Below are 25,687 nucleotides of genomic sequence, written 5' to 3' on the forward strand. Positions count from 1 at the left end.
TCAGGAATGCCAGTTCGAATCCCCGTGTTACCTCCGGCTTGGTCAGGCGTCCCTACAGACACAATTGGGCATGTCTGTGGGTGGGAAGTCGGATGTGGGCATTTGTCCTGGTCGCTGCCTTAGCGCCTCCTCTGGTCGGTCTGGGTGCCTGTTCGTGGGGGGAGAGGGAACTGGGAGGAATAGCGTGATCCTCCCATGCGCTACGTCCCCCTGGCGAAACTCCTCACTGTCAGGTGAAAAGAAGCAGCTAAAAAGAAGCAGACTACCACATGCCTACTCCGATACATGTGGAGTCTGCAGCCCTCTCCGGATCAGCAGAGGGGGTGGAGCAGCGACCAGCACAGTTCAGAGAGTGGGGTGATTGGCCAGGTACAATTGGGGAGGGGGGGGAGTATATAAGTACAGTTAATAAAAGACACAAAATACAAAAACAGCTCTATTAAAACAGGTACAAACAGAAGCTGATTGGTTTTGTAATCGTAGATTTAAATTGACCAACGGTTACCATAGCATTAATATTTACCAGATCTTCCAAGCTCAGTACAAACTCAAATGAAAGTGGCTGCAGTGAAAGCCAGTCATTCGACTCAGTTTGATGTGGTCTAGAGCAGTGTTTCTCAACCGGGGGTCCGCGGACCCCTAGTGGTCCGTGGTGTAATTGCAAGGGGTGCGTGAAAATAAAATATCTTTAAAAAAAGATCCTATGACATTTATAGAAATAGGATTATTTACTCAAATGTGACTGAGACCTTTACCTAAACTATAAAGGGTAACACGACTTTTTCCTCTAATTACATCTGTTTCACAAGTGTAATTTATTGTATTTTAATAAGAGATCTCGCTCCCGTTTGCATTGTTAAAAGTTACTGCATGACGCTGTTAATACAAACTTAACACGATCTGCATCCGTTTCCAAATTCTGAGCCCCCTAGTGTTTCAGTGGGCGTACACCATTCATTTCTTAATAATGATTTTATTGTGAAACATCTGCAGGAAGGTGTTGTGGGAAAACTCAGTAACTTGCAAGATTCAGGTTAGCGCTTGAAATTAAGCTAATGTTATAAACAAACAAAGAAGAAGATGATAAGCACAGTTACACGAAGAAGAAGAAGAAGAAGTAGAAGAAGAAGAAAAAGAAGTCGTGAAAACATGGAGAGATGGCTCAAATTAAAAAAAAAACGGACGAAGGAGACTCGGGGCCACCCGAAAAGAAAACCAAAACAGACAGCAAAAAGAGACCTTACAAAGAAGATGACATATTATTTGGATTTACGGCAACTGATTCGGAACCTCAGCAGCCTCTTGTTTTTTATGTGGAGAGGTACTGTCAAACCACGCCATGACACCGGCACACCTGCAGCGGCACCTAAGCACCAGGCACCAGTCATCAGTGGGCAAGACTGCTGACTTCTTCAGACGGAAATGGTCGGAGTTCAGGGGAGCGCAAAATCACATGCGTGCCGCAAGTCAGACTTCAGCAACTTCCCTTCAAGCATCTTACCAGGTAGCTTTGCTAATCGCTAAAGCTAAAAAGCCGTATACAATAGCAGAGGAGCTAATTGCACCAGCAGCAGCTATCCTAGCTGAAACTATGGTGGATAAGAAAGCAGCAGATGCAGTCCGGTCAGTACCGCTGTCTGACGACACAATATGCCGCCGCAGAGTGGATGAGATGGCTGGTGACATTGTTCAGCAGGTGACCGATAAACTGAAAAGAGCGGGCTCTTTTTCAGTACAGCTAGACGAGTCTACTGATGTGAATGGAGAAGCCCAGTTGGTCATGTTTGCTCGTTTCAAAGATGACACAGTCAACGATATAGTTGAACACATCGTCTTCTGCAAGCCACTACCTGAAAAAGCTACGGGTGAGGACATTTTTAATTTGATTGACTGTTTTTTCACGGAGCACGCGTTGGACTGGAAGCGCTGCTCGCATGTATGCACAGACGGGGGGGGGGGCAGTGTCTATGACAGGTCGGCACCGCGGAGTTGTCTCTCGCATCAGGCAGGTAAACCCCAACATCCAAAGCATGCACTGCATAATTCACAGAGAAGCGTTGGCTTCAAAACGCATGAGCCCAGAACTGGACAGTGTTTTGACTGACGCTGTGAAAGTGATTAACTTCATTAAATCACGACCTCTCAACGCAAGACTGTTCCACAAGCTGTGCGACGAAACCGGCGGTGACCACCATCAGCTGCTGCTACATACAGACGTATGTTGGCTATCAAGGGGGAAAACACTACAGAGACTATGGGAACTGAGAGAGCAGGTGCGCGATTTTCTCTCCGAGCATGGACATCCTCTGGCTGCTAAACTTGAAGGCCAGACCTGGTTGGCTCACCTGGCTTACCTTGCTGATGTTTTTGGCCGTCTGAATGAGTTGAACACGAGCTTGCAAGGGGATGATAAAACTGTTCTTCAGATGTTTGATAAAGTTTCAGCATTCATGAGGAAAACTGACCTCTGGTTGAGACGGTGTGAAAAGGGGGATGTCAGTAATTTCCCTCAGCTTAACTCTTGGATAGCTGACATGAAACAGAACATGAAGCAGAACATTTTGAAAACTGTAAAAATGCACCTGGCTAAACTGTCAGCTGAGTTTCAATCCTACTTCCCAGACACTGAGGACATGTGTACTAGACATGACTGGATACGCAGGCCATTCATGCCCAGCAGCATGGATACAGCACCAGAGCAACTCCATGAGAGCCTCATTGACCTGTCTTCAAACAGTGGCTTCAGACTGAAGTTTTCAGAGACATCACTAACACAGTTTTGGTGCTGTGTGGAGAAGGAGTACCCAGAGCTTGCAAAAGAGGCTCTCTACCAGTTGGAGCCATTCGGGTCTACATACTTGTGTGAGGTCACTTTCTCAGCTCTGACACACATAAAGACCAAACAGAGAAACAGACTTCAAGAGAGAGGTATCATTACAACTTTTGCCACTATTCAACCCAGGTTACAGAAACTCATGAGCAGCAGACAAGTACAAGTGTCTCACTAATGGTTACACAGCACACCTCACCACACATGAACTTCTCACCACACCACACCCAAGTGGCACACAAACAGTGAGGTTGCTTTGCTTTGAAAACACACACACCATCTGCCTCTACAGACAAAACTACGACTTAACTATACAATATCCATTGAGATTTCATACTTATGTTTGTTTTTGTTCTTGCAGAGTGCATAAAAATTCTGTTTTGTTACATATTTCTGGAAGTTACTGCATACAAATTCTGTTTGTTACATATATCTGAAAGTTACTGCATAAAAATTCTGTTGTTACATATATCTGAAAGTTACTGAATACATATTCTGTTTTGTTACATATATCTGAAAGTTACTGCATAAGAATTCTGTTTTGTTAACTATATCTAAGTTACAACTGAAAGCTCTTATTTTTGTCCCAATGAGTGAATAAATGCTATAATGCAATTTAAAATGCAGTTTCTACTGTTTCTATCAAATTGCAACCCCCCTCCCCCAAGATCAGGTGGAGGGGTCCTCAGGGTAGATCAAAAATACGCAGGGGGTCCAGGACCCCAAAAAGGTTGAGAACCACTGGTCTAGAGGACTAAACTAACATAGATGTGATATATGATGGCAGCTTCCCAATAAGGGCCTTTTAGATAAACAAATACATATGCCGAGCCGCTACGTGTGGGCATTTTTAGGTCCTTTTTGGATATGTCTAAGTTTCAATAAAGACATTTTAATCACACGGAATGCCTTGGTCAGAGAGATTTGTTCTCTTTTTCTCATCTGAAACTACTAACCTTGGACCAAAGAGCACCCAACAAATATATCACTTAACTACAGAGAGGACTGAGCACGCCACTGACTCTAAACATACATATGCCTTTCTTGCCGCGCAGACAGATAAGACCATCCAACTTTTTCATACCGGATGCAAAGATGAGTGCTAGAAACTTCACCAGTAATAAAACGCAAGGACAGAAAGATAAACGGCACCCGAGGGCTTAAGAGTAGAGGCAGAGTCATGTCTATAAATCAGATCACCATAATGCGTAACAGAGAGGAAAACAGCTTCAACAATATTTTTCCTACAAAGCATTGGAAAGTTAGTTCTATTTCTATACATAAAACCAATTATTTGGCGTAATTTGTTGACAAGGTTGGCTATATGAAATTTGAATGGGAATTTGTCATTATCCAAATAACAAGGTATTTATATTCCATAACTGTCTCAATATTTTTTAGTTTTTGCTACTATTACCTCTAGCTCTGGAGAATAACATAAACTTAGTTTTATGTGCATTCAATACAAGTTTTTAGATCATTAAGTGCAGCTTTTAGAACATCAAAGGAATGTTGCAAGTTCTTCACAGTTAGCTGAGCAGAGTCAGCTATACAATACAATATTGTAAAATCTTCATATAAATTTCGAATGGCAGTTGATTAAAAATGAAAAACAAATTATTAATATAAATTATAAAAAGAACTGGATCCAGAATTGAACCATGTGGAACACCCTTAGTTATTGGTAAAAACTCTGAACGAGTAGTTCCTGAGTTCACTGACTGCTGCCGATCAGATAGATAATTCAGGAACTATGCATATGCACTTGAACTAAAAGCAACATTACTTAAAATATGTAAAGGCAATGAATTATCAACCGTGTCACATTCCTTGGAAAGGTCCACAAAGATGGCAGCACAATGTTTTTTTTTCCCCATCCAAGGCACTGACAATGTCATTCACAACCAAAGTAATGGCAGAAATAGTGCTATGCAAAGGCCTGAACCCAGATTGATGCAGGCTCAGAACAGTTTGTGGTGAGAAAACCCTTATAACTCTGAATATACAATTGCACAGCAGCAGAGAGCAAGAGACTACCACAGTGGTTGAAACAATGATCTGGGGATGAGTGGATGGAAAACTGGAGAAGATGTACTGTTGAGTTGATGAGCTGATAGAAGGCAGGTGTGCAGGCTGGGTGGGTAAGCCATGAATCAGGAGGGAGATAGAAACTATGCCCACTGAAGCATACACACAGAGACAGACAGGGGAAAACAGGACATACCGGGAAAAAGGGAAACACAAGGGAAACAACTGGAGCCATGGCCGGGGCCATGACAAGACTTGTCACACTTTACATTCTTTTGCATTTCTATTATAACGTCTGTTAGTTCAAAAGCAAGCTGTGTTCAACCCCTTTGATCTCACTCAGGTTACTCTGACAGCTTTATGCTTTCATTCACTTAGTTGACTTTCCTGCTTCATTGTTTACCCTTCATGAGTATAGGTATTGTAACACAACTTGTGTGGCCAGGTTGTCTACACGAAAATGAAAGGCGGCTCCAAAGTTAATGATTTCAGTGGGTCTTGTTAGCCAAGAGAGAAACATGAATAATAAATGTCTTCACAGTTTTTTATGACATTATGTCATTGCAGTGTCCTTTTCAAGTTTGATTATATGAAACAATGGGATACACAGGTACTTCAGAAATGTTATATCTCATCTTCAAATGATGAATGTGTGTTTGGATGTAAACTTAGAATATGGGGGGAACATTCTCTTAGATATGAATCTAATTTTGGAGAAAACTTTCAAATTAAGTTCAGCTTAAATTTAAACGGATAAACGTACTTTGACCTTTTCACTTTCATTATCCTATTATCTGGCTCAGTCCACTCACTTAAAGTTCCATTTTGTTGATGCAGGCTGTTGCTATATCCACAGTGGGTATCCTTCGATTTTGTTTGGATTTACTTTCCTAAGGAGTAAAGCTCTGCGGGATAAAAGTTAGCTTGCTGTCTGTGAAAGTAGTTCCCATTACTTAACCAGGAAGCATAGGCTTATACTGTGATACAGAAAGACTGGCATACGTACATATGCGCTGTTCTTCGCAGACTGCATTAGAGTTTACATCAAGTGGAGAGTTATCGCTCTTTCCCGATGGGCTCTTAAGGGGCCTAAGTCATGAAAAGGAGGTGGGGGCATGGGAGTTTGTACTAAATTATACCTCCCTCCCCTCCCACCACACACCACCAGCTAATATTGTCAGCTAGCAGGAGGCAATTCTTGCTAATGAGAAATCCTAAAGTAGGACATGAGTGTTTACAAAGTTAGTATGTCTTTGTTAACAGTATGAATAATCCATGCTTCTGTGGTTATGTGCTTCACAGGTTCATTTGCAGTCTGAAAAAATCTAAAGCAAGTGTGAGTGTCTCTGTGTGTCTGCTTGTGTGCATTTGATTTGTATGTGTGATTCTGTCTCCTCTGGCTGTAAGTCTGCAAATTGTGCCCTTGGAGATGGTTTACAAAAGATTGTGCAAGATTGAGCTCAAGTTTGTGTGTGTGTATATGTGTGTGTGTGTGTGTGTGAAAGAGAGGGAGAAAATGCATTTGATTGTTTTGTGTGTGTGTGTGTGTGTGTGTAGGTAGGTATTTTTCTGATAAGGATGTTTTGTGAGGCTCACCACCTGTGAAGGGCGAGACAGAGAAAACAATAAAACCATTCACAGCCCATCTGGAACCACAACAAACATGACGTGAGATGCTTTCTGCTTGATTGGTGTCAAAGAACAAAGAACAGACTCAAAGAACAGACACATGAACCCCAATTGTGAGGAATTGGTTTTAGAGTGACAGTTGTTAGAAGTTGTGAGAAGAGACAGTTGTTCAGAAAGTTCAGTGGGTTACGTTAATTTTTTCAGAGGCAACTCCTTCCCTCTGTTTCATTGTTTTTATTTTTAAATAAAAACAATGAAACAGTGGATGAAAATAATTGGCAAATTTCAGGATTCTTTTTTAATGCAATCCGTTATCAACTACAAGCCTGTAAGACTAAGACTATAAGCCAGCCTCATTTGAACTCATTTGACTTGGCTTTGAGAAAATTTTCACAAAATTACAATTAGTTTTCTAAAATATGTATTTTTGCTGTTGTTGTTGTTGTTGTTTTGTTTCACAAATATACTTCATTTGAGGTTCTTATATCATTTGCAGTTTCCTGTAAATGAAGAGCTCCTGTTAGAATTACAATGCTTTGTCTTTCGGTTCGAGAGTCAGAGCAGTAGAGATATTTTCTCACTGTCTGATCATAACATTGAAGTCCGGGCACTTAAAGTATTATTTTGCACTGTTGGTACAAGAGATCAAGCAAGCACGCCCAACAGGCAGCTACCTGAACCAACCGGACAAGCTATAAACTTGCACAGAGCAGATCGATCATGGGGGTCTTTTGGGATTTTGCTCTCTCTCTCTCTTCATTTCTGAACAACCTTGTGTCCACATTTTGTCAGTACTGTCAATCAGTTAGCTACCTGAAGGGGGAAAACTACTGAATATTTTCTCCCTAATTTGGGTGTTCATTCTTTATAACCATATAGTGCTGATTTAAAAGATATTTCATTCGATGCAAATGAGACAAAATAAGGGAAAATATATTTCTTGACACATAATAGATTAGTCAGAAAAATTGAAGGCCCCCCACAGGCATCTTATAAGTTGGCTCTTGAGTAGTTTTCTGCACAAAATGAAAGTCAATTCTAAGTCTACAATATCCATTGCTTGAATTCTTAATACCTGGCTGTTCAATAAAGACACATTTCTCTCACTTGTGCTTCATGCATTTGCTTCCATAAAGTACCAAATAAATGTAATATTCATAGATTGCATATGCCTTTCTATAGAGTGTGCATAGAAGCCAATGGCCTTTAATGGGGAAGAAGAGCACCCTGCTTCCTCCTACCACTGTTCTGTATGTCACTGCAGCAGGCAGTTAGGAGATGGAGCCATCTTTTAACGAGACCTGAATCTGATATTATCTCTATTAACTCAGGATTATATTCACTCAGATCACATATCTGAGGTAAAAAGGTGACATCTCTGGGTTGTAAAATTGTATTAATACATTTTTGTGGCTAGAAGGGCACATTAAAATGGGTAATTTAGCTTCAAATGAAGTCTCGGTGCATTTATATCGCACACCATGGTCTTCATTTCTTTTCCAATACCTTTTACCTATTACCTTTAATGCGTAACATTAGGTCTTAGGTTCAGTTGCATTACACTGCAATGTGTTCAAATCTTTTTTTCTGATATTTGCCTCTTTGGGCAACCCATGAAAACAAAATTAAACAATATTACATTTTCACACAGACTACCCCATGGGGCCTCATGTGAAACATTTTGCAGAGGATATTGAAGGATATCGCTTAGGAGAACATGAGAGTTGGGCATTTGGGAGTTTATTCTGCATTTAACATGCAAACATACAGACAGTAGATGGAGACTAGAGCTATCAGACACGATGCCATGCTCCTGTACTCAAATGTGAGGAGATCAATATGGAGCCGGGCCATGAGGCTGTTTATGTCTAAACAACCAACGGATGTGAGAGCTGAACAGAGCTGCTTGTTGAATTCTCTGATCCATCGCCATTCAGATTTGAGACTGTCAGACAGAAATGATTTTTGCTTGAAGCTATGTTTTAGCTTGGTTGAATGTCTTCATGGTTTATTGGCCACGAGCCTTAAAGGAGTTTGCAAAATATTCCAATAATGTGGTCTTTTAAGAACAGATGCAACCATCACTCCCTTTGTTTTATTAAAATTAAATACTGAACATACACCTAAAAAAACCCACTCATGACCATATCACTGGTATACAAACAGAACAAAGCAGAACCTGGTTCTCAGGTAAAATAGCACTAAGTTAGTATTTTTAGCGTTGATTTTCTCCCATATTCAGTGCCCAAATGTGTAGGGTACACTTGCATTAGGGAAACATGTAATGGCATGTATAGTTGTAGTCTTGTGGCCTTGATGACAATGTACTTTTTTTCTGAGGACCCCATTTTGATTTTTGCTCCATTGCCAATTGTGCATTCTCCTGGCCAATGTTAATGATGGAAATGCTTCCAATGACTTCTATTGCCAAAATTTGTCACCCTTGTGAGAATTACCCATCCATTAACTAAGTAAATATTCCCTTCAGTGACGTTTTTTCTTTTACATTTTCTTACATTGAACCATACGTTGTTTCTGTCAAAACAAGGAAGCCATGTAATATTTCTCTTTGGCATTTGATTTTCTCTGGACAACCACGAGATGGCAGCATTGCATTTTGAAACACCGCAAAAACCAAAAGGAGGGTCCACTGGTAATGCATCACTTCAGTCTCCCAGTATTTCTTAGTATGTGAAAGTGTTTACTAAATCCCAAATGTTCACCAGGCAGCGGCTGGCAAATCTGCCACATGTCCCCAAAAGATTAAAAGTAAAGGCCATTTGTGGGTAATAAATGGTTCAGAGTGATCTGCAACAGTCCAGTAACTTACTTGATGATAGATCAGGGCTTTAGCAAATCTGAGCTATGATCCAGAATTTCTACAAGTTTCAAGGCTTTTAAAGTGATATTGACACATAGAGGTCTTGTGAGTGGAAAAAATGGTGGAAATTGTTTTGGCTCTCCCCTCTACAACATGCTGGAGAGAGACTCAAAGTATGGATTTGTATGTCTCCTTTATCTAAACTGGGAGGGCCATTGAGAGAAAGCTCTCTTTTACAAGGATGCCCTAATTACAGTACATATAAAAGCAATAAAAGCACACAAGATTTGCAGTATACATCATCAACAGATTATACAGCAAACATGCCAAAGACGTCAGCATAAGGGACAACACCAATTCAAAGAAAACACATGCATTCACACTGCGCTATATCAGTCAGAAGAGATTTAAATTGATTTAATGATTTATTGGACATCACATTTTGGGAGAAGCACGTTAAAACTGCAAGTCTTTTTATTCTATAAACTATAAGTCTCTATTTACTCTTTTTTACTTGAATGATTAGGTTATATGGTTCCGATGAGTGACCCCCCCCCCCATACCCCCAAATCCTCACCACACCCCCAGCTCAAAATCTCACAGAAAGTTGAATCAGTTCATCTGGACACAACGTTGTGTCCAGATGAACTGATTCAACTTTCTGTGATTTCCTTAGCTGGATTATTGAGCATCCATAAAGACGTCTCAATATCTCAGTTGATAGTGTTGCCACTCATTAAGTAAGTAACTCAAAACTTGGTTTATTTTACCTCTGGCCTCATACCTGATCTGTGAGGTATATCAAAGGTCAAAGTTAATGTGGCTTTAGTCTCCTTGTGAAGTTACTAGTCAAGTGATGGAATGGTGATTGGAGCGCAAATATTACTGCATCTGTTTAAAGTGAGCTGAATCCATAAATCAACAATCCTACAATTGTCATCAATGCAGTGTCATGACGTGCAACACCGCCTGCATGTCTGTGGGGGTCTGGCTTACAATCAACTGAGCACGAGGCTGTCTCTGATTTCCCCAACTGTGGGCGAGTGACAGCTATTGTTCTCTCACACTGTGCCTGACACACTGGAAGACATTTTCAAATCCTAACCAATATTGAAAATGTGGGAGACTGCACACGCAAGGACAGATTTCACAGATTTTTTTTTTGCCTTTCAGTCATCTTTTGCACCCTAAGACAATTAGGTCAAGATAGGGCATCACACACTTACCTATTACATGTCTGTTAATGTTCTCATTCATCCAGGTCATGGTTATCCAAAGGAGTTGGATCAAGTGCAACTGGACTTGGTATATATCCACGAAGATGTTTCGCCTCTCATCCAAGAGGCTTCCTCAGTTCGTGCCTTTCTGACTAGACCAAGCTAGTCTGACTGGCTGGTGATGAGACTCAGAATTTATCCTCTTTGGAGTCGTTGTCAGAGCTTTAGATGTCCATGGCTCTTTGTGTCCCGTTGTTTACCAACGCCCGTCGCTAACAGAGCCATAGATGCGAGCGATATTACTCGCTGCCCAGCAAGCTTCAAAAGGTATATGTGAGTGCAGGTGAGAAAATAAAATGAAACCATTAAAATAAAACAGTTCTGAGAGTTGAGATGATGATTAATGGTTAGTGTAATAGGTAATCCAAAGGACTTGAATCAAGTGCAACTGGACTTGGTATAGTATATCCGTGAAGACGTTTCGCCTCTCATCCAAGAGGCTTCCTCAGTTCGTGCCTTTCTGACTAGACCAAGCTAGTCTGACTGGCTGGTGATGAGACTCAGAATTTATCCTCTTTGGAGTCGTTGTCAGAGCTTTAGATGTCCATGGCTCTTTGTGTCCCGTTGTTTACCAACGCCCGTCGCTAACAGAGCCATAGATATGAGTGGCTCTTTTGTGTACCGATGTTTGGCCACGCCCGTCGTTATCGGAGCTATTGATATGCGTGGCTCTCCTGTGCTGCGTGGCTCTCCAGTCAGACTAGCTTGGTCTTGTCAAAAAGGCACGAACTGAGGAAACCTCTTGGATGAGAGGCGAAACGTCTTCACGGATATACTATACCAAGTCCAGTTGCACTTGATTCAAGTCCTTTGGATTACCTATTACACTAACCATTAATCATCATCTCAACTCTCAGAACTGTTTTATTTTAATGGTTTCATTTTATTTTCTCACCTGCACTCACATATACCTTTTGAAGCTTGCTGGGCAGCGAGTAATATCGCTCGCATGTGGTAGCAGTGTGAATGTCTTTTTAATGTTTCCTGCAAGACATACCATAATAGAACAGACAAATAAAGCTGTCGGACAGAAATAACAATCGCTCTGAGTTTATCATGTGAGCTAACTGCCCGTAAATCTGTCTTTACATGTGCGGTGTCTGTAAGGATTCAACATGTGCCGTCATGTAGGGGTTCTCAACACGGGGCCCGGGGCCCAAAAGGAGGCCTCATGGGGGTACGCGGGGGGTTGGGTGATAGATAGAGTGAAAGCTTCAATCACAAAACATCAAGAGATAAGTAATTATCAAGCTAAATAAATAACACACAGCAAAAGCAAGCACTTAATATTATATAGCATTTCTCATATATGATATCATTTTTACTTTCTGTAGATGCCATACTCTTGCATGTTTGCTCTGAATGGGGAAAAAGGAAATAAAGAGGGATTTTTGCCCTTTCAATATTGTAGGATTACTACAATGGCAAATGTTTTTAAACCACCGTTATCCTTTTATGGCGTTAAGTAGAATAACCAAGGAGATAGTGTTGCGGAAAACATGCTTTACCTAACAGAGACGAGACACAAAAAATGGGTGGCAGTTTGGTTTACTGACTCAACCATTGAACTTAATTACTCTTTGAGGTACTTCTGCATTTTTCAAGTGGAGTCAGTTTGACTCCATTATATTTTAAAACAAAATTCTGGCTTTTAATTCCATTACATTTAACTATTTTTAAGGAAGGAAAAAAGTTCTCCATATAAATGTGAGCTCAGTTCATTAAAACGAAGTAATTTTTGACCTAAAGCCAGCTACTCTTAAAAGTTAGAAAGAGGCACTTGCATAAATGGATCACTGTCAACAGCTTAATCCATTGAGGAATGTATACCGCATTTCCTGGACTACAAGTTGCACCACCAGAGCATAAGTCACATTCAGCAAAAAGCATGTTGTTGCGAGGAAAAAAAAGAAAGGAAAAAAAAAACTACGAGTCGCTTTGGTGTATAAGTCGAATATGGTGGTACGGTATTTACAATTGAGTCACAAGATTAAACATTGCCATCTAGTGGCCCTAGTTGAAATGCAGTGTATTCGTCCAACAAAACTACATTCTATAAGTCGCTTTGGAAGATAAGTTGCAGGACCAGCCATATGAGTAAATAAATAGCAACTTATAGTCCAGGAAATAATGGTAATATCTTAAAGGATAAAACATGTCTAGCATTCAGGATATCATGTCTAATATGTTCCATATCAAGTACCTGAGTAATATCTTTGAATAAGTTTAATTTCAAGTGCTAGACCTTAATTATTGAACACAAACATATAGCCGAGTACACATCTAAACCTAGTTAGGGTAGTTGCTGGTTTATAAATGTATAGCATGTGAGAAGTTATCCACAGGGAACTCTTATTCCTGTGTACTGATAGCTTTTCTACATTTGGTGTTAAGGTTTGTAGAACGAACCCAATAGCGACAACACAAGACAAAGTAAAGCACCAACCTGGCAGGACTCGTAGAGGAGAGCCGGCCGGGCCTGGACAGAAGGGGGAGGCGCTTCAGGCGGAACTTGAGAATAGCTTCTTAAAAATGGGAAAACGTAAACTGCCCCCTTAATCCGAAAAGGGAAAAAAGTAAACTGCTCCTTTAAAGTCCGAAAGGGAAAAAACGTAAACTGCTCCTTTAAAGTCCGAAAGGGAAAAAAACACAAACTGCTCCTTTAAAGTCCGAAAGGGGAAAAAACACAAACTGCTCCTTTAAGGTAGAAGTCCAACCGAGTAATAAGATCCACAGTGAGAGGGGAGAAATTAGAATATCAAAAACTTGATCTCAACTAGAAAATCACGATGGGAAAATCCAATGGGGAAAACACAAAGAGAGTTCTTCTCCGAACAAGCTCTCAAGGAGAACTGACACAAGGGAATAATCAAACAAGCAAAAACACGGAGAATACTACAATCTGTACTCCACCGGGAGACACAGAAATGTCACAAAACTCGAGACGAAGAATTTACTCACGGGACTGTTCAGGACGAACTCGCGACGAGTTCTGGAAAGCAAACAAACTTATACTAGAGTGGTTAACGAGTAGGCAGGCTGCAGGTGTTTCAGACGCGCCCCTCCCCCGCTCTCATTGCTGGTTGCCAGGTTGGTCAACAGACCGAGCCCTAACAGTACCCCCCCCTCTACGGGAGCCACCAGGCGACCTGCCAGGCTTGTCAGGGTGACGGCGATAGAACTCAGCGAGCAAACCAGGGTCCATGATGAGCTGGCGGGATACCCAGCTTCGTTCCTCCACCCCATAGCCCTCCCAGTCAACCAAATACTGGAACCCCCGTCCCCTGCGTCGGACGTCCCTCAGCCGACGGACCTTCCACTGTGGATGCCCATCCACAATCTCAGGGGGAGGCGGAGCTGGGGCCGGAGGCATAAGGGGGCTCTCGGAGACAGGCTTTACTCGGGACACATGAAAAACCGGATGGATCTTCATGGAGGCCGGGAGCTTAAGACGCACAACTGCAGGACTGGGTACTTCCTGGATCTCGAAGGGTCCAACGAACCGGGGATTCAGCTTCTTGGCAGAGGACTGAAGGGGGAGATCCTTGGTGGACAGCCAGACTCTCTGTCCGGGTTGGTAAGCTGGTGCTGTGGATCGGCGACGGTTAGCTCCTCGTCTGGCACGTTCCGTAGCACGGAGCAGCGCAGCCCTGGTGATCTCCCAGACACGACGACAGCGGTCCAGATGAGTCTGCACGGAAGGAACCTCCACTTCGGACTCCTGTGCAGAGAAGACGGGCGGCTGGTAACCCAGGGATGCCTCAAAGGGCGAGAGGCCGGTGGCGGAGCTGACCAGGGAGTTGACCGCATACTCGACCCAGGGGAGAAACTGACTCCAGGAGGTTGGCTTCTTGGCAGCGACGCAACGGAGAGCAGATTCCACACTCTGGTTCATCCTCTCAGTCTGTCCGTTAGTCTGCGGATGATATCCCGACGAAAGGCTGACCGAGGCGCCCAACCCCTTGCAGAAAGCACGCCACACACGGGAAACAAACTGGGGCCCTCTGTCTGACACAATGTCCTTGGGAAGTCCATGCAAACGGAAGACGTGGCTCATCAGGAGGTCAGCGGTTTCTGAAGCAGAAGGAAGCTTAGGCAAAGCCACCAGGTGAACACCCTTGCTGAAGCGATCCACCACCGTCAGGATCACTGTGTTGCCCTGAGACGGAGGAAGTCCAGAGACAAAATCCAACGCCACATGGGACCAGGGCCGACTGGGAATAGGAAGGGGCTGCAGCAGACCAGCCGGTGCCTGGTGAGAGGCCTTGCTGCGGGCACAGATGGTGCAGGCCATGACGAACTCCTTGACGTCCCTCCTCATAGTGGGCCACCAGAACCGTCGAGCTATGAAAGTGAAAGTGCGGTGGACTCCAGGGTGGCAAGCGAGCTGACTGGTGTGGCCCCATTTGAGGACCCGAGACCTCACTGAGTCCGGAACAAACAGTCGGCGAGGCGGCACGTTGCTCGGGGCTGGACTGGAGCGCAAGGCGCGCTTGACCACCGTTTCAAGGCCCCAGGTCACCACGCCAACGACCTTGGTCTCAGGGAGGACGGGACTTGGTTCCACCGTTACAGGTTCCTTAAGGTGTTGACGAGACAGAGCATCTGCCTTGGTGTTGCGGGAGCCAGGACGATAAGTCAGTGTGAAGTCGAACCGACTGAGGAAGCTGGCCCACCGTGCCTGCCGACCATTGAGACGTTTGGTTGCCCGGATGAACGTCAGGTTCTTATGATCAGTCCAGATGGTAAATGGATGCTCTGCCCCCTCCAGCCAATGGCGCCATTCTTCAAGTGCAGCCACTACAGCGAGAAGCTCCCGATTACCAACATCGTAGTTCTCCTCGGCGGGAAGGAACCGGCGGGAGAAGAACGCGCAAGGATGAACCTTCTGGTCGGCCTCTGATCGTTGGGAGAGCACAGCCCCCAATCCGGTGTCCGAAGCGTCCACCTCAACTATGAACTGCCTCTTGGGATCGGGATGGAGTAGGACGGGGGCACTGGTGAACCTCTCCTTGAGCGACAGAAATGCAGAGCGAGCAGCTGGGGACCAGACGAACGGCTGAGAGGGGGAGGTTAGACGGGTGAGGGGTTCTGCTACAGAGCTGTAGTTTCGGACGAACCTCCTGTAAAAGTTCGCGAACCCGAGGAAGCTCTGCAGTTCCTTACGTGACTTAGGATCCGGCCATTCCACCACCGCTTTGATCTTGCGAGGATCAGCTCGAGTCTTGCCTCCCTCCACGATAAAACCTAAGTAGTCCACTGACTCAGAATGGAACAGGCATTTCTCAGCCTTGACGAACAGCCGGTTACGAAGGAGGCGTTCGAGAACCTGCCGCACGTGCTGGACATGCTCCTCGAGGGACCTGGAGAAGATGAGGATGTCATCAAGGTAGACGACAACGAATTGGTCGAGCATGTCGCGAAGGATGTCATTCATGAGTGCCTGGAACACCGCCGGGGCGTTGGTGAGGCCGAACGGCATTACCAGGTACTCATAATGACCACGGGGAGTCTTAAAGGCTGTCTTCCACTCGTCCCCTTTCCGGATCCGAACGAGATGGTAGGCGTTCCGGAGATCCAGCTTAGTGAAGACAGTCGCCTGGGTCAGGGGTTCGAGGGTGGAGCTCATCAGAGGCAGGGGGTATTTATTCTTGATGGTGATGTCGTTGAGTTGGCGATAATCAATGCAGGGTCGGAGACCACCATCCTTCTTCTTAACGAAAAAGAAACCAGCTGCCACCTGGGAGGATGAGGGTCGGATGAGCCCTGCCGCCAACGATTCTGAAATGTAATCGTCCATAGCAGCCTTCTCGGGGATGGAAAGGCTGTAAAGACGACTGCTAGGGAGAGAGGCCCCAGGACGAAGGTTGATAGCACAATCATATGGCCGATGCGGAGGGAGAGACTGAGCCCGCGTCTTGCTGAAGACCTCCCCGAGATCATGATACTCGGGAGGAACAGAGGAAAGATCGGGAGGAGGGGCAATCGGAACAGTCTGGACTGCTGGACCAGGTGCGGCCTGAAGACACCGGGCGTGACAGGAGGAGCTCCACTCCAAAATGTTACCAGACGACCAAGCAATGTGTGGCTCATGCTGAGCCAACCAGGGACGCCCCAAGATCACAGGAACTAAGGGAGACTGGATGACGAAGAACTGAAGGCTCTCCACATGGTTTCCAGCAATAGTGAGAGACACGGGACAGGACTGTCGGGTAACACTGGCCAGGCGGCGCTCATCCAGAGCAAAGGCCTCTATTGGCCTCTCCAATTCCTCACATGGAATGTTAGCTTGAGCAGCAAACGTAGAGTCCAAGAAACACCCATCAGCTCCCGAATCGATGAGTGCGCCTACAGTGAGCCGCTGGTCTGCCCAAGCCAGGGTAACGCTCACAAGATGGTTAGCCGGAGCAGGATGGCGGGAACAGGAAAGACGGCTCACTAGGATCTCCCGGGGTCCCAGTGAGCCTAATCTTTTGGCCGCGTAGGACACTCGCTGATCCGGTGTCCCTTAAGACCGCAGTAAAGACAGAGACCTGCCTTGAACCGGGCCTCACGTTCAGCGGGAGTCAGTCGTGTACGCCCAAGCTGCATAGGTTCCTCCTCTGTCACTGTCTGGGAGGAGGAGAGGCTTGCCACAGGGGAAGTGGAGTGCGACGAAGAAGAGCCCCCTTCGGAAGCTCTGGATGGCTGAGAGGTAGAAACGGTTCCCCGTAGACCTCGCTCGCGCCTTCTCTCGCGGAGACGTCCATCGATGCGGATGGCAAGGCTGATAAGGTCGTCGAGAGAGGTAGGATCCTCCCGGGTGGCTAGCTGATCCTTGACGGCATCGCTGAGGCCCCTACGGAAGGTTACCCGAAGTGACTGGTCGTTCCAGCCACTCTCAGCCGCAGCCAGCCTGAACTCGACTGAGTAGTCAGTGACACTGCCACTGCCCTGCTGGATCCTGCTCAATCGGACACCCGGATCCTGACCGTACACTGGATGATGGAATACCTTCCGAAGCTCAGCCACAAAGTCATCGTAGGAAGAGCAGAAACTGGCCCCCATGGACCAGGAAGCAGTGGCCCACTGAGCAGCGCGGCCAGTCAGCAGGTTAGTCACGTAAGCAACTTTTGCAGCATCTGTGGTGAACCCCCTGGAATGGTGGGCGAAGACAAGCTCACACTGCATGATGAACGTGGCACAGGTCTCAAAGTTGCCATCAAAAGGCCTGGGATTGGAGATACTGGGCTCCCGGAAATCCGAAACATAAACGGTAGGATTGTCTAAGGCAACGGCTGCGGGCACTGCTGGAGGAGGGGCGGCCGGAACTGGTAGGACAGCTGGCTGGATGGTGATAGCCGCTGTGAGAGTTTGCAACTGCTTAAGAACCTCCTCTTGTTGGCTCGTGAGCGCCGCTTGCTGGGCCGAAAGAGAATCCACCGAAGCCTGGAGGGGTTGCACCTGAGCCCGGAGGCCCTGCATGGCAACAGCGGCCTCTTGTAGTTGCTGGCCGTGGGAGGCTGTAAGCTGAATCTGCTTATAGAGAGCAGCCTGGACAGGATTGGCGTCTGGGTTGTCTGGGTTCATAGTGAAGGCGAGTTCGTACTGTTAAGGTTTGTAGAACGAACCCAATAGCGACAACACAAGACAAAGTAAAGCACCAACCTGGCAGGACTCGTAGAGGAGAGCCGGCCGGGCCTGGACAGAAGGGGGAGGCGCTTCAGGCGGAACTTGAGAATAGCTTCTTAAAAATGGGAAAACGTAAACTGCCCCCTTAATCCGAAAAGGGAAAAAAGTAAACTGCTCCTTTAAAGTCCGAAAGGGAAAAAACGTAAACTGCTCCTTTAAAGTCCGAAAGGGAAAAAACACAAACTGCTCCTTTAAAGTCCGAAAGGGGAAAAAACACAAACTGCTCCTTTAAGGTAGAAGTCCAACCGAGTAATAAGATCCACAGTGAGAGGGGAGAAATTAGAATATCAAAAACTTGATCTCAACTAGAAAATCACGATGGGAAAATCCAATGGGGAAAACACAAAGAGAGTTCTTCTCCGAACAAGCTCTCAAGGAGAACTGACACAAGGGAATAATCAAACAAGCAAAAACACGGAGAATACTACAATCTGTACTCCACCGGGAGACACAGAAATGTCACAAAACTCGAGACGAAGAATTTACTCACGGGACTGTTCAGGACGAACTCGCGACGAGTTCTGGAAAGCAAACAAACTTATACTAGAGTGGTAAACGAGTAGGCAGGCTGCAGGTGTTTCAGACGCGCCCCTCCCCCGCTCTCATTGCTGGTTGCCAGGTTGGTCAACAGACCGAGCCCTAACATTTGGAACCATAATTATTGCTAGAGTAATGTTTGGTTATTGCCAGCCAAGTCTGTATTGTTGTTGTTGCCCTAAAACAAGAGTTTTGGAGGTATCCATTTCGCAGAGCAAAACATTTTCTCGGTCCTACATGTCAGAAAAGAATTGTATGTTCAGGAACTAGCCATCCATTATCCAAACTGCTTATCTAGTTAGGGTTGCGAGATGCTGGAGCCTAAGCAGCAGCAGTGTTCAGGAATAACATTTTTTAATAAGTTAAACCCTTTGTTAGTGCTCATATCAAAGCATCTTCACAATCCTGGGGATCTCTTTCAGCTTCGATGAAAGCTATCCCAGCATTAGTCATAAAAACGCAATAATCAACACACTTTTATTATTATTTTTTTCCTCCACAGGATGTGCTGAACAACTTGGGTTCCTCAGAACTGGATGAAGATGATCTGATGTTGGACCTCGACCTGTCAGATGATCAGCGACATCGACACGGTAACTCGTTTGCTGCATGAACTTTGAGAATCAGCTATAGAGCTTTGTGAGGAGTGCAGGTATGAAGGATCCTCTGAAAGAACGTCACCACTAACACCATCCTCGTCTAATCCATGAGCAACACGAAGCAAAAGCATGGAAATAAAACTGTAAAACTGTTGTTGACATTTGCAATTCGGCACGTAGAAAAATGTAAATGGAATTCCAAAAAAAAAAATACAGTGAAATTGCGCAAATCAGTGGAAATGTGAGTGAATGAAGTTACTGTTGTTAATGTCAATACCTCACGTGTAGAGACTTAGACACATACACACACACAACATACACATGTCTGCCCTTGTCGGGGTTGACTCTGCGTTGTGAGTGGATCTCAATTTTTGCTCAAATAAAATGAGTGGCTCAGATAATGGAAAGTCCTTCTATAGTCATTAAAAGCAGGCATCAAAAATAGCAAGTTGTTTTGCTGCAATCATATTTGTAACTGCTGTGTGAAGCAACCCGTTTCCCATGATGGGAGTGTTTCATACAAAATGAGGTGAGTGTGGGTTAATGGCAACCTTCAGAGTCAGCTGCAGTGCATTTAACTGCTGTACTATGGTACTGTCTCATCAATGTGACCACTCTGTAAGCATTCACATTCACACCTGACTATTTTTGATGGAGATCGGATCACAACATGAGCCAGGCTAACTCCAGAGGAGGTGTAATCATGATGTGTCCTACTTCAATTTTGAACCTTGCATATTAATGTAAGGTGCAGAAAAAATAGTATGCTAATATGCATTGTTTCTAGGCTTGTCATTGATCCCTCTTTCAAGTATCAGTAATTGGAAACGTTTCCCTGTGGTTATGGATATATATACATATATATATCTCCAAAGGAAAAAAAAAAGACCGGCTTACAAAACAAATGTTTGTTAGAATCGCCTATAGTAATGATAATAATAATAACTCTCAAAATCCTAATAGGAATGGTGACAAAATCTCATGTAGAGCAAACATTTTACTGAAATAAATTGGGCATCTAGGTCACAATCTGCCCCGCAAGTCAAGTGCTTATTTTGTTTTCATAGCAATGAAACAAATATGCCCCTTTTCCACTACATGGTACCTGCTAGGCTCGACTCGACTCAACTCGCAGAGTGTGTCGTTTTCCATTATTGTAAGAGTACCCCCTTAGTGTAGCTGCTCTGCATTGATTTTGGTACCCGCTCCAGTTTTTTTGGAACCTCGACAAAGGTGGTACCAAAAAAGTGGCAGCAGTTACCAAGATGCTGGTACTTTCCAGTAATGGAAAACGAAAAAGTCGAGTCGAGTTGAGTCGGTACCATGTAATGGAAAAGGGGCAGTATTATTATACAGGTGCATCTCAAAAAGTTAAAATATTGTGGAAAAGTTTATTTTCTGTAATTTAATTCAAAAAGTGAAACGTTCGTATATTCTAGATTCATTACACATAAAGTGAAATATGTCAAGTCTTTTTTGTTTTAATCTTGATGATTACGGTTTACAGGTCACGAAAATCAAAAATCCAGTATCTCAAAATATTAGAATATTACATAAGCCCAATCAAAAAAAGGATTTATAGTACAGAAATGTCGACCTTCTGAAAAGTATGTTCATTTATGCACTCAATACTTGGTCGAGGCTCCTTTTGCATGAATTACTGCATCGATGCGGCGTGGCATGGAGGCAGTCAGCCTGTGGCACTGCTGAAGTGTTATAGAAGCCCAGGTTGCTTTGATAGCGGCCTTGAGCTCGTCTGCATTGTTTGGTCTGGTGTCTCTCATCTTCCTCTTGACAATGGTTCAGGTCAGGGGAGTTGGCTGGCCAATCAAGCACAGTAATACCATGGTAGTTTTGGCACTGTGGGCAGGTGCCAAGTCCTGCTGGAAAATTAAATCAGCATCTCCGTAAAGCTTGTCAGCAGATGGAAGCATGAAGTGCTCTAAAATCTCCTGGCTGCGTTGACTCTGGGTTTGATGAAACACAGTGGACCAACACCAGCAGATGGTATGGCACCCCAAATCATCACTGACTGTGGAAACTTCACACTGGTCTTCAAGCAACTTGGATTCTGTGCCTCTCCACTCTTCCTCCAGACTCTGGGACCTTGATTTCCAAATGAAATGCAACATTTACTTTCATCTGAAAAGAGGACTTTGGACCACTGACCAACGGCCCAGTTCTTTTTCTCCTTAGCCCAGGTAAAACGCTTCTGACATTGTCTCTGGTTCAGGAGTGGCTTGACACAAGGAATGTGACACTTGTAGCCCAGTTCCTGGACACGTCTGTGCATGGTGGCTTTTGATGCACTGACTCCAGCCTCAGTCCACTCCTTGTGAAGCTCCCCCAAGTTCTTGAATTGGCCTTGCTTGAGAATGCTCTCAAGGCTGCGGTCATCCCTGTTGCTTGTGTACCTTTTCCTACCACACTTTTCCCTTCCAGTCAACTTTCCATGGATATGCTTTGATACAGCACTCTGCGAACAGCCAGCCCTTTCAGCAATGACCTCCTGTGGCTTATGGGGTATGTCAAGAGGAAGATGAGAGACACCAGACCAAACAATGCAGATGAGCTGAAGGCCGCTATCAAAGCATCCTGGGCTTCCATAACACCTCAGCAGTGCCACAGGCTGATTGCCTCCATGCCACGCCGCATTGATGCAGTAATCCATGCAAAAGGAGCCCCGATCAAGTATTGAGTGCATAAATGAACATACTTTTCAGAAGGTCGACATTTCTGTATTATAAAGTCTTTTTTTTTTTGATTGGTCTTCTGTAATATTCTAATATTTTGAGATACTGGATATTTGATTTTCATGAGCTGTAAGCCATAATCATCAAGATTAAAACAAAAAAAGGCTTGACATATTTCACTTTATGTGTAATGAATCTAGAATATATGAAAGTTTCACTTTTTGAATTAAATTACGGAAAATAATGAACTTTTTCACAATATTCTAATTTTTTGAGTTGCACCTGTAGTTTGCCAATTGTAGAGAACCCACTGATTTAGGAGAGGTGTGCTGGGTGGCGGCAGAGTGTAATGTCGCCTCCGTGGGTTCGCTAAATGTATTGCATACAAGCAAATTAATAGGAAGAACGGCATCAAATCAGTTTTATTGTAACTTTAGTTTATCTGAGTCTCAAGACGTCTTTGATATAACAACGTGGTGATCCCTATTCGAAATATATCGATATTTGATGACGTCCCTAATTTTTTCCTAACTTGACAGGGATATAGATTGCATGTTAATAGCAGTTGTAAATGGCTTCACTGTTACTTTGTTTCCTTCTCACCCCCCCCCCCCCGTCGCTCGCTCGCTCTCTCTCGGCAGTTTAGTCATTCTGCGGACATTGCTTATATTTAAAAATAACTGTCAAGTAAGGATTTTTACTTGTGTTGTGCTACACGGTTAGATGGGGTTCCATACACTTTACTCCACACCTCTGAAAGACCTCAGCTACGGATGTTTGATTGATCAACAGACTACAGTCTATTGCTGTTTGATATCATTAGACCATTCTGTGCAGTGATACCCAATGCCCAATGGTCACCCAAAATTTAACAAACTATGAAGCCTTTTACACTTTGTATTAACGTACGTCATTAATGATGAATTGTGTTTGGATCTAGCTAAATACCTCAAATCTAGATGTAATTGCCCTCACAAGGTACCGTTAAGATCCGATCATCCAAACCACCTCAAAAGGGTGGTCAGGAAGTGAGAAACCACATAGGATAATTGAGATTGTACATTTTAATTTTATTTGCTAATGTTATCAGATAAATCAAATCCAGACACAATCTGAGAAAAAGGTTCGAGATGTTGGTTAATACCATTTTTGAAAGGCGGCCATCTTGATTTAGTCATTTTAGGCAGAGTTATTTTAATAATACAACAAAATTTTAAGTACTTGCAAATGTTTCAGGGTTAATTTGCTCTTGTGTTAGTCAAGGTTATTGAAAAATGTGAAATTGTTGGAACTAGTGAGTGATTGAGGTTGGCTGCACAATAATTACACATTATACTTGAAACACACAAAGTACTCACGCAAATGTACATACATCAACTGCTTTGCTTGGGGGGAGACAGATAAATGAAGTGAAATACAATGAAAACATTCACATTATAGTGTCATTTCTATAATTCAGCATTTGTTTTTATTTTCACATGCCCTGCATTTCTTCCAACGGTCATATCAATGTGACAGCGTTTAGGCTCTAGCTGCCTCCTCACAGGCTAAACATGGATTTGAACACGCAAACCTTACATTTCTGAACATTTTAGCTTCTCAGATGCGGGGAGTACATGTTTGGCTTGAAGTAGACCAGTAGGGTATATTTAGCTGAAGTTTGACACTTATTGGATGTGTGTGTGTGTGTGTGTGTGTGTGTGTGTGTGTGTGTGTGTGTGTGTGTGTGTGTGTGTGTGTGTGTGTGTGTGTAACTTTGACTCTTATCTAACAGTTCTCTGAGTCACTTGCAGTATAAAAATGAAGTTACACAAATGTAGTTGCAGGCTACATTTAATACCCAGATGGACTGAGCCGGAGATCAAGACGTTATTAAAGTTCCACTCAAATGGAGTAAAATGCACAGTGAATTGGGGTAGTTGTACTTAAAATCATTTCAAATCTCCAAGTGCACACATATTTGCACAAGCAAACACAAACAAGTGCTGTTCTCTGAGTCTTCCAGGGTACAGTGTGCAGACACTAAGCCAGAGGACAGCATCATTAATACAACCACCCGTCTTTCACCCACACACTAGTTTGCATGCTCAGTTATTTCTTTATTTAGACCCTAATGGTTTGCAGACTGTAGCATGAAATTAAAGGTTTGATGAATTGTTCTCATAAAATCAAGTGACTAAGACTTTGTGCTGGAGACAGGACAGTAAAATATCTCACACTTTCAGATTAAGAGCCAGAGTTAGAGGCATGCATGTGACTGCACACACACACACACACACACACACACACACACACACACACACACACACACACACACACACACACACGCACATACGCACACACACACACACACACATATGTATATATATATATATATATATATATATATACACACACACACACACACACACACACACACACACACACAGAGGCAGACACAATTTGAAACATACTCATCCCACACCCTTACACAGCCATGCGCTCCCATTGGCACTCCTCATTTTTGCCTCCCTCAGGTGGGAAGTTAGAGCCTTTATTAAAAAGCAGGCAGTTTCATGGCAATTTATGGCCAACAATTCACAGCTCCAGGGCTCTTTGTTCCAATTCCAGTTGTGACTCATACTCTGTTGAGTCAGAGATAGAGGCAGAGAGAGAGAGAGATCTTAACAACGACATAAAGATATGATGAATGTGGCTTTATCATCAACTTTTTCGTGACACTGGGCTACTGCTCAAACTACAAGTTCAACTAAAAGAATAGGTAGATAACGGTTGCAGACAGCCAGTGGGATAGTCATTACCCAGACCCATCTCTGTTGAATTTTTATAGGCTTATTCACACAACTATCTTTGCATATGTTGTATGTGGTCATCCTCATCCTGACGCACAGTAGGATGTAGTCTAAATCTACCTGTTGCATCTTTTAATTCTAGTTGTGCTACCTCTGACAATGCCCTAGTATCCCAGCTATTCCTATTATCGCTAGCATCCCTGTCATTATTACTGGCAGATCTGTTAAACGGAACGCGCATGTACACAGAAACATGAATAATCTGGTTTAGACTCAGATACAACTGGACACACCAACAGTGTCAGAGTCTACCTTTCTCCCTGCCCTTAGCCCTTCAGGCTTTAAGACTGGAAAGGGTTTAGGTTTTATTCATTTGAATATAAAGAGCATTACTCAGTATGACAAATTGGATCAGCTGAGAATCTTGGTAACACAAACACATCCTGACATTGTGATATAATCTGAAACTTGGTTAAGATGCACTGTGGGTGACTCTGGATATTACAACCTTTTCAGAATTGATGAAAATTCAAGAGGAGGCGGTGTGGCCATTTATACAAGAGCTTTTTTCCTCCTATGCTGATCTTAATGCAGTCACAATAGATTTTTTTTCTTTCTTTTTTTTGGCTGTAAACGTGTGTATTGTGAAAAATAATTCTGTCATTGTGGTCAGAGTGTACAGACCTCCTTCTGCTTCCTCCTCCGTTATTGACAAAATAGCTGATCTTTTAGCTCCATATAAAAATTGAGACTTGATTAATCTAGGGGATTTTAACTTAAACTGGTAGAGTTCTCCTGATTATTTAAAAG

General features: G+C 43.7%; 1 protein-coding gene across 1 annotated transcript in view; it reads left to right on the forward strand.

Moving 5' to 3' along the window:
* ccser1 (coiled-coil serine-rich protein 1) overlaps window positions 1-25,687 on the forward strand; it is a 276,242-nt gene that overhangs the window by 54,751 nt on the left and 195,804 nt on the right. The window contains exon 5 of the mRNA XM_056290829.1: window positions 19,296-19,386. Within this exon, the coding sequence (XP_056146804.1) occupies window positions 19,296-19,386 (91 nt within the window). The remainder of the gene's footprint in view (window positions 1-19,295; window positions 19,387-25,687) is intronic.

Source organism: Lampris incognitus, chromosome 1 (genome assembly GCF_029633865.1).
Source record: "Lampris incognitus isolate fLamInc1 chromosome 1, fLamInc1.hap2, whole genome shotgun sequence".
Classification (NCBI taxonomy): Eukaryota; Metazoa; Chordata; class Actinopteri; order Lampriformes; family Lampridae; genus Lampris; species Lampris incognitus.